Below are 9953 nucleotides of genomic sequence, written 5' to 3'. Positions count from 1 at the left end.
GTTTTTGTAGAGATGAGAAATGTTGGGGAAACGAAAACCTAAACCTAAAACGTGCGTTTGACACATTGACATTTGACGTTTCATTTGAGACATAATAGATGGTAGGATCCTATAGACGTGCTATACGCGTGCCTCCGTGAGGGACAAAACATACGCATTGCGAGTATTGGGACACTATGATTGATCGAATCTATTCGTTGCCCACCATAGTCCATACTAAATTTACGGTTGGGTATAAAAAAAAAGTGAGACTATGACAAAACAAACAGCGCGCTTTCGCTGCTACTCCTGCTGAAAAATACATAAGACTATCCCGTTCGGTCATTTCCCTCCACCCCCTCATGCCTGATCCAGTTATATACTAGATTCATGATTTGAGATTATAAACAGGGCTGACAACATGATAATCTCAATTTATTTTTGCTTTCTATCGATGAATCGATTATAGAGCTTGCACATTCGACGAAATTTAAGTGACTACAATGAGTCGGTTTATATGTAACTCAAACGCATTTTCGCATTACTTTACTATTGTCACATATTATTGTCAAAATGACATTTGTAACTAAAGGAAAGAAAGACTTCGTTTTGCTTGCACGTAAAATAGGAATAGCCGTTTTGAAAGATTAGTCACAAAGCAACGAAATGCTTCCGGGTTGTGGATCAAGAATTTGGCTTAAAGGAATGCATTGCCTTCGGCATGTTATTGAAATTTGAACTCATTTGTATGGTACATAATGAACCGTTCTAATAACATCGCCCAGAGCTCCCAATTACACTTAACTTCGGATAGTGGTGTTCCCAACAGCACTCCAATGAGAGTCGCTACTAGAGCTGCACCGGCACCACCTGTACCCACTCATCAAAATGGACGTGAAACTGACGACTTGCAAGATCTTAAAGGGAAAGTCGAATCCAGATTGCTGTCTATGTGGAACAACGTAAAGTTCGGTTGGACTGTAAAATTGAAGACTAGTTTTTCAAAAGAATCACCAGTATGGCTTTTGGGGCGGTGCTATCATCGAAAGTTAAGCCCAACCGGCTCCTTGGAGTCCTCTACAGAGATCGGTATGGAAGCCACAGCACTTCAACCTATGGAACAAATATATGGGGAAGGGATTGAAGGATTCAAGTCTGATTTTGTTAGTAAACTATGGATGACCTACCGAAGAGAGTTTCCTACAATGTCAGGCTCTTCATTCACCACAGACTGTGGGTGGGGCTGCATGTTGAGGAGTGGACAAATGTTACTAGCACAAGCACTGGTATGCCATTTCCTTGGAAGAACTTGGCGCTGGACTCCTGAAAAGCCTATTCAAAATGCAAGAGAATTCCAAGAAGACTGCCTTCATCGAATGATAATAAAGTGGTTTGGCGATAAGTCATCAGTGAACAGTCCCCTCTCCATCCACCAGATGGTAAAGTTAGGAGAAAACTTGGGCAAGAAGCCCGGAGATTGGTACGGTCCAGCTTCTGTCGCCCACTGCTTGCAGGCAGTGCTAAATGCTGCTTCTAAAGAAAATTATGAATTTGATTCCTTAGAAGTTTATGTTGCTCAAGACTCTACTGTGTATATCAAAGATATACAAGATTTATGTAAGCTGCCCAGCGGAAGCTGGAAGTCCCTGATACTACTGGTGCCTGTAAAGTTAGGCACTGATAAGTTAAATCCCATATATGGACCCTGCCTCACTTCTCTCTTAACCCTGGACTTTTGCATTGGGATTATTGGTGGGCGGCCTAAGCATTCACTTTACTTTGTTGGCTACCAAGATGATAGATTAATACATTTAGATCCACATTACTGTCAAGAGATGGTTGATGTTTGGCAACCCAACTTTGCCCTGCAGTCCTTCCACTGCCATTCTCCGAGAAAGATGCCTATTAGTAAAATGGATCCCTCATGCTGTATTGGATTTTACCTTGCTACTGAGCATGACTTTGAGACGTACATAAACATAATCAAGTCTTTTCTCATCCCTCAGGGTGTGTCATCAAACAATGAATACCCAATATTTTCAATACACCCGGGCTCCCGTAGTTCAGTCATGAATCCCCCAAACATAAGATACTCAATTTATGAATCAGAGCAGAATTGGGTGACACCCAGCATCAATGACAGTGATACAGACATCGAGTCAGAGGAATTTGTTTTAGTTTAGTATATTTATATTAGTTATACCAAATATGATTGCAATTATTGTGTATATCAGTTATTTTAAAGTAGATCATTTTATTGGGTATTTGCACTATCTGTTAGGTTTTTTAAGTTAATTTATTGATGTTTTTATGTTTATTCTAATATTTATATGAAGATCTCTGTGTGCTGTCATATATGTTCATGCTCACTTAAGTGTGTACATAACATGATTATTAATTAGTGATACACAAGGTCAACACACATGCGCTTATCATAGGAACTTTCTGATAAAATACAGAATTTATGTACTTAAAACTTTCTTATCAAAATATTATTCATTTTCCACTAAGACTTTCATGCATTTCAAGGACCAGTTGTTACCTGCTAGTATTTTAATAACTAATATTGTAAAAAGTATAAGGTTTTATACAAATCAATATAAAACTATGGTGAGTATAAAATCTTCTAATAGAGGCTGCTATGCAATATTATAGTAAAACTGGTAATGTTTAATGTAAAACCATTTATCAGTCTGGATAGTAAAGTGTGAAACAGTATCCAAATATAATCCTAAAACGTAAAAAAAAAATCTAAGTTTCTTCCTATTAATAATGTTAAGACTTAAAATTACTTTGACTAGTTTGTTCAGCTGGACTGTAATCTAGATATTCTGATTTATCATTACCAATACCAACTCATCTATAACTCCAACATGTAATACCATTGACAACAAAACAAATATAACAGTTGTGAAGATGTTTATTGTTTTTAATACAAATAAAACAGTTGCTCTATACATTTATGTCTACACACGTTATAAAAATACATTCCACCATTTTTACAATTTACCTATGGGATGGGCCTAGGTTGTCTGTAAAATTCTTCAGTAAAATTAACATGAAACAGGAATTATTATTTAACAAACATGCAGACTGTCCTCTGTCTAGTTATTTACAACACGTATATAACCATGGATCTTTCAACTTTCAACCTTTACCGCATCCGGCCCCCTTGATTATAAAGACGATTTTGTTCCGCCTCTTCTTTTCCAGCAAGTTTTTTTCTTTCTTCGAGTTTTTGAATGTTAGTATAATTGTTTGCATTCTTGCATAGTCGATAGGCAATCAGCTAAAAACCCGAAGGCATACGTAACTAAATAGTAGGTTATTTATTTATAGGTAGGTACAAGGCCATTATAGATGCTTAAAGAGTTTATAATGTGATGTAAGACTGTACAGTACCATTGCGATATCCAGTTCCAGTATCATTCTAATTTTATTAATTTATCAGAAACCGAATTTAAGTACAAACAGCAACACTCCTAACTGTACACCTGTGGACCTTATTACAAAAGGTATAAGGTCCACCGATGTACAGTTAACAGTGTGGGCGACGGTACCGATGTTAAATTTCTCAACACAACGCCTCGGTCATTGATGATGATGTTGCGACATATCTATGTATTTTTATTCAGATTCACTACTTAATAGTGATAATACAACGTGTACTTAAAGGCTTTAAACAACGTATATCACACCACGCCACTATACTATAAAAAGTAGAACTGATGAATATGAAGATTATCTACTAACTTGAATGCAATAAGCTTAATAGGAATAAGGGCTCCCACACATTAACAGAATTTCTTAGGAATGGACAAAAAATATTATGGTAAACGACACTTAAATTCTTAATGTCTTTGACAAGAAGTACCTATTCAAGATTATTACATTTACAGGGTGGCTAAAAATAACTGCATTCCCGTTGCTAGGGAGGTTTTGGGATTATACTGAGCAACTTTTACTATGGGACCAACCCACAAATCGCAAAAAAAAATTGGCTGTTTCATACATTTTGCCTGGCCCTATTTCTATGGGAGGGTAAAATTTTTTTTCGCGATTTCGGGTTTGGTCCTATAGTAAAAGTTGTTTAGTATAATCCCAAAACCTCCCTGGCAACGGAAATGCAGTTATTTTTTAACCACTGTGTATAACTGCAACACATTTTAACGTATGCCAATCAAATGGCTTACCTAAGGTACGCTATCGTCTATATACTTATGTATAATCTTGACGATACACAAATTAATATGTTGAAGCAATCAAGTTGATTGCGTAATTTATCGCTACATATATTTACATATATAGAATCGATAGATAAATAGAATCATACAAGGCTGTTTGAAGAGAACATTTGTACTTAGTATACTTACCCAAATGTGGGAAAAATACTCTAGACCAGCGGTCGGCAACCAGCGGCCCGCGGGCCGCATGCGGCCCGCGAACCTCCCTGGCTGTTTTGTATGTAATATTGACAAATGACAATGTTAGATAAAGTCATAAATATTAACAAAGTGCGGCCCGCGTCCACTTCGTTAACTGCTATGTGGCCCTTGGCTGCTAAAAGGTTGCCGACCGCTGCTCTAGACCATCAATCCGTCATAGTTCGTAAGAGGTAGGTACGTAATATGTCAGAACGCTCCATTGGGATTAAAATGTCAAAAAGAGAAGAAAAGTAGAATTTATCCAATCCAAAATGGCATACTAACAAATAAGTAAGTCCTGATTTTTACTACACTCATAATACAGTCGCTATCAGATATATCGAGGCGGCCAAGTTGCTCACAAATATCTGAGCACGCAGCCCCGGATTTCAAAATAGGCACTAGGTACCTAAATTTAGAGTAGCTACTGGAAAATAAGTCCTTCAGATTTGGTTAAGGAAAATGTTATGATATTACATAACATGTTTCCGATTTCCGGAAGGTACCTTGATTTATTTTATAGAATACGGTTCGAAGGACCATATCTGCCTAATACAATTACATCCATAACTTTGTAAAGTTCAATGCCCGGAGGGAAATATATGAATAGATAAATTTTTAGTTTTACCTAAAAACAAATATCAGCCCCAGGAACCAGTTGATAAATAAATCTGTACCTATAGGCTGCTATAGGTATATATATCCGGTTCGAAGGACCAGTTATTTTTTCTAGTACTAGCTATAGCTACTACTAGAAAAAATAACTGGTCCTTCGAACCGGATATATATCCTACCTATATGCATTTTTGAGCAGAAATCGAACTGGTACTAGTTTAATTCTTTAAAATACATATAAAAGCTACTAGCATCCTATTAGTTTTTATTTCTTCTTCTTTATATTTAAGAGCTGTGCTCTTGTCGGTGGAGCAATCTCCAACTCGTCCGTACTCTGCCAACTCCTTAACCTTCTGGTATGACACAACAACCTGAACCTTTTCTTTTATTTGGTTGAAATAATTTATTCTCGGTCTTCCTCTTCCTCTCTTTTTCCTTCTATGACAAATACTAACTTACTTAGTTTTTATTTATTTTTACTATTTGTTATGAAGCACGCATCACACGTAATCGTGCAAAGCAGTCCGTCATCAGTGCTAAATAGTTGAAGATCTAAAACAAGCTAGTTTTTTCTGAAATCCTTGACCGGCGGCGGGTGCCTGATGAAGTAGTGCACGGCGTTGTAGACGAGGTGCGGCGCCACGTTGTGCAAGGGGTGCACGCGGTTGAGCTCGTTGCGCGGGGAGCCCACCACGAACGGGTCGCCGGCGCCCGTGCCGTGCTGCGCGATCGACAACCCTGATAGCGTGTAGCATGTGTGGTAGATGTCGCGCGCTCTGAAACCGAATTACACGCTGACATGTGGTATACTTCCATCTCACGTTTTGACAAAATCAGGGCAAGTTGCACATTAAAGTATACCACCGTTGATACGGTCACCCCTGAGTGAAGGCAGTAAAATCATCATCATCGTTATCATTTCAGCCTTTTGCTGAGCATAGACCTCCTGCAATACGGATCTGGTCCTGAGGTAATCTCATCCACAAGTGAATTATTCCATAGTATCTAACTCTGTCGTAAAGATTATGTATACCCTCGTAGGCCTACCATACAAAGTTTCCCCGTTTTTATTTTGAACCGTCTTGTATAGTATATTAGGGTGACTTTCGTTTGTTTTAGAAAACAATGCTACTTTATTTCGTATTTAAAAGGTTCGAATGAGATTGAAACAGAGTGTATATTATAATGCACATTGGGCCTTACGAGGATACGTATGTTAAAATATCAGTACGATAGCATTATGTACGTGTGCTCAAATCGCATGAGGTTAGTTTCGTATTCAGTGTTTATTAACTCTGTTATGAGTGACTACGCCAGTATTTAACACATCCGCCATATATTTGCACAAACAATTCGGCTGTCGTGCCATCAGCCTAGTATATGGCTAGTATCAATAACAAAGGCATGTTAACAATTCATGTCACTCACTTTCCAGGCTTGTCTATTAGGCCCCCGTCGTTGGCTTGACAGCAAACAATGATGTATTCTTGTAAGGCACCTTGATTGAATAAACACGTTTCTATCAGTTCTTTGTCTTCTGCAAAAAAGGATAAAAGCATTAACGACCTCAGGCAATTGCAATCATATCTCGTTATTTCAAATTAATTGCCATTTAATCTTACCTTGAGCTAAAATAGCACTGATTATGGGAAAAGCAGCACCTTGCCAAAATGAATAACAGCCATCAACAAGTTTATTAGTCCGTCCCTGAAAGCCACCCTCTAACCGCATCTGACGATTTACACACCACCGCAATAGTGCATCTATGTCACATAGCTTTGGCCGGTTTAGTAACGCCAGAGATGCGATCCCACAGAAAGCATATCCGCCATGTGCCTCCATGCCTGGACACCCGCCAAAACCTCCCTCATAAGTTTGGCAACTAACTATCCACTCTGCTGTCTTGTCGAATAAGAGATCTGTGTAAGTATTTGTCATTTTAGCAACGCTCACTGCACAATACGCTCCCCTTATGTCTTGTTCCCCTCCTTTGTGAAGAGCAAAGGAGCCATCTACATCTCGAAGAGTCCATAAAAACTTTTGTAAAGAGCTGCGATCTATGGAATCGTATGCTTCATCTGTTCCTATTATAGCTAATGCGTTTACAGCAGCATAAGTAGTTCCTAAATGTGGATATTGTCCTGGGCCACCTCCATAGCCCCCTTCCTCGTGTTGACAATGAGCGAGAAAGTCCACAGCACTAGACAATGTCTCTGTGTCGGGCATATCATCTAAGATCCACAAAGCATGTAAAATCCAGTACACAAGCCATGGTCTGCTGGCATCCAAGCATTCATAACCTTTTGGTAGGGCATTCAACCAAGTTTTTAATTGCTTACTGTGAACCCGTTTATTAAGTATTGGCAGATCAGGATCAATGGATGCTTCCTTTTCAAATTGTCTAAATATTTTTAATACTGTAGCTTCAACCTCCAACTAAAATACAATGAAAAGTGTCAAATTAATTTATTTACTATTGAATGTTCTTATGATTATTGATTATGATACCAATTAAATATGTGGTAGTATTAGTATAGTTGAAATGGTATAGTAGTATTTTAGCTAGATGGAATTTCAGTGTACTGTTATCGTCTGTTATCTTTCTTTGACCTTTGACATAGTTTAAAGTTAAAACAATTTTTAGATGAACTATAATGTTAAATGTATTTAGTCACTTCATTTCAACATGTCATGAGAGTCATGCATGTCAAAAATTCGTAACTTAATATAAACGGTAAAATTAGTTGTATGTTAGTATAACTTGAGTTTAAATTAACTTTAATCACCCTTAAAATTGTTTGTATCAATTGCTATAATTTATTGAATGGCACAAACTATAGTGTGGTAGTTGTAGTGAGCGTAACTAATTAGTTTTGTATTTTTAGATCAGATAATCAGATATCGCTATAATTATTTTATTTGCTAATATAGGTAGTACACAGGTACCGTGATGGTAATCTTACAAAAGTGGTCTTGCTATATTTGACCAACAGGCATGCAATAAACAATGAACAAAATTGATAATTTCATCAACAAAGCAGCGATTGCTTTTAGTTTCAACAATCAAAATGGTTTTTTTTTCCTACAATTGAGAATCAAAGAAATATACGCTTGTGGACGGAATAGCCCCTATGAGCCGATAGGAACAATTTTAATTTTAAACATATTGTATGTTTAAGATTAAAATCATTCAAAGATATAGGTTGTTGTGATAATTAAAACATTGTGCAAAAAATATGAATAGAAATCAATATCAAAGAAATGACATTTGACTTTATCAGGGTTACCTACGCCATTTCGAAAGATGTTTTGCCGATAGTTGTTTCGTCGAAGACCTTTTATCGAATCTACTTTTAGACCTGTTTTATTTTATCGAAAAATAGAACCTTGACCGTTCCAACCAACGCCACCACCAACGCAACAACGCCACCACCAACGCAACAACGCCAGGGCCAACGGTCAAGGTCCCATTTTTCGATAAAATAAAACATTGCATAAGTAGGTAAGTACATCAAATGTCAATGAAATATCATGTGTAAAAAAGTTACGATAAAATGAATATTCGATGTTTTAAGCTTTCAACAAAACACATTGTCGGTGAAATGATATTTCGATGAATGGTACCTTCGATTGATCAAGCTTTCGTCTAAAAGTAGATTCGATAAAAGGTCTTCGACGAAACAACTATCGGCAAAACATCTTTCGAAATGGCGTAGGTAACCCACTTTATCATTTCAAAAGAATATGTAAGTACAGACTCCATTTGATATATCAAAAGAAGCAAATAAATAATTATGCATTGTTTACCTGATCTGTGGCTGTATCCGTGACTACTTTCTCTGTATTATAAGCTTCTGCAGAAATGTTGGCATAGCACCGAATCTCATTTTCCAGTTTTTTATTCATATTGAATACACTAAGGAAAGAATTATCCTACTGTACCTAAAAGTAAAATTAGAAATGTACACTAATATATAATATCAAATACTATTATAACAATGCCAAAGCATAATCTAGTTTCTAGCTGTATACATATATTTATAAAGTTTATTTTGGCTAGCAGCTTGGTTTACTACCCCAATTAGCGAGCGATCTATTTATTGCATTCTAAATGCAGACACCTCTGCATATAGATCTCAGCTCAGGTATCTGCTTAATATATTTAGGCTGATTGTAACCTTTGTTTTATAACCTTTACAATGAATACAAACTTAAATTACGCGATAGTTTAGTGACACATACTTACAGTATCTAAAAGTAAATAATCTCGTTTATTCACACAATTCGTTCTAGATACGTTGTTTACTCAAGTAAATCCAAATACATGACAATATTTTTCACTATTAATTCAAAACTTGGTTTTAATCATAATCAATCATAAAAATTCATTCGTGTATTGACATATTTGACAGGCATGGACATGGACCACAGCTTATCACAAAAGTCACAATTCCATGGATTTCGATAGTAAAAAATCGAAGATGAAATCGATGCAACTCGAATGTTTGGACTCATCGATAACAAGCAAGGAATCACTTGGCCTCATTAGCACGAGCGCTTTTACAACGCGCGTTTAAAAAGCATTGGCATAAATGGATACATGTGTATTTATTCACACGATGGCGGTGGCGCTTTTTATCAAGCGTTGCTGAATTTTCGACTTTGAAACCAAAACCAAGAAATGAATTTCTAAGGCTTCTTACCCACGAGCGCTTTTCCAGCGCGCGTTAAAAAAGCGCTTGTATACTGGGTCAAGCAGATCTTGTCAGTAGAAAAAGGCGGCAAATTTGAAAAAAGTAGGCGCGGAAGGATATCGTCCCATAGAAAATTTGAATTTCGCGCCTTTTTCTACTGACAAGATTTGCTTGACCATCTATATCAGTCCGCATGCTAAATTCGATTAACGACCAACGCTTAATGTCAAAAATCCAAAAA

General features: G+C 37.0%; 2 protein-coding genes across 3 annotated transcripts; one reads left to right on the top strand and one right to left on the bottom strand.

Moving 5' to 3' along the window:
* Nucleotides 1-549: 549 nt before the first annotated feature.
* Nucleotides 550-2485, top strand: LOC134799507 (cysteine protease ATG4D). Its single transcript, XM_063771921.1, has one exon. The coding sequence runs from the start codon at nucleotides 738-740 to the stop codon at nucleotides 2160-2162; it is 1425 nt and encodes a 474-aa protein (XP_063627991.1). The 5' UTR covers nucleotides 550-737; the 3' UTR covers nucleotides 2163-2485.
* Nucleotides 2486-5222: 2737 nt separating this feature from the next.
* On the bottom strand, nucleotides 5223-9381 carry LOC134799506 (protein farnesyltransferase subunit beta). 2 transcript variants are annotated; one of them, XM_063771920.1, is made up of 5 exons: nucleotides 9265-9381; nucleotides 8826-8960; nucleotides 6641-7454; nucleotides 6447-6555; nucleotides 5223-5794 (listed from the first exon to the last, which is right to left on the bottom strand). In XM_063771920.1, the coding sequence occupies exons 2-5, from the start codon at nucleotides 8922-8924 to the stop codon at nucleotides 5581-5583; spliced, it is 1236 nt and encodes a 411-aa protein (XP_063627990.1). In that variant the 5' UTR covers nucleotides 8925-8960; nucleotides 9265-9381; the 3' UTR covers nucleotides 5223-5580. The 2 variants fall into 2 exon arrangements, with proteins under 2 accessions (XP_063627990.1, XP_063627989.1); XM_063771919.1 differs by having other exon boundaries at nucleotides 9261-9378.
* Nucleotides 9382-9953: the final 572 nt, after the last annotated feature.

Source organism: Cydia splendana, chromosome 18, assembly GCF_910591565.1.
Source record: "Cydia splendana chromosome 18, ilCydSple1.2, whole genome shotgun sequence".
NCBI classification, from domain to species: Eukaryota; Metazoa; Arthropoda; class Insecta; order Lepidoptera; family Tortricidae; genus Cydia; species Cydia splendana.
This window is presented reverse-complemented; position numbering and strand designations above follow the sequence as displayed.

Excerpts from the sequence above, each read along its gene's own strand:
- LOC134799506 (XM_063771920.1), bottom strand. The coding sequence starts at position 8,924 with ATGAATAAAAAACTGGAAAATGAGATTCGGTGCTATGCCAACATTTCT. Across the intron at positions 6,556-6,640 it reads CAGTGCTATTTTAGCTCAAG|AAGACAAAGAACTGATAGAA; the intron begins GTAAGATTAAAT and ends CCTTTTTTGCAG. Across the intron at positions 5,795-6,446 it reads CTAATAGACAAGCCTGGAAA|AGCGCGCGACATCTACCACA; the intron begins GTGAGTGACATG and ends ATTCGGTTTCAG.
- LOC134799507 (XM_063771921.1), top strand. The coding sequence starts at position 738 with ATGAACCGTTCTAATAACATCGCCCAGAGCTCCCAATTACACTTAACT.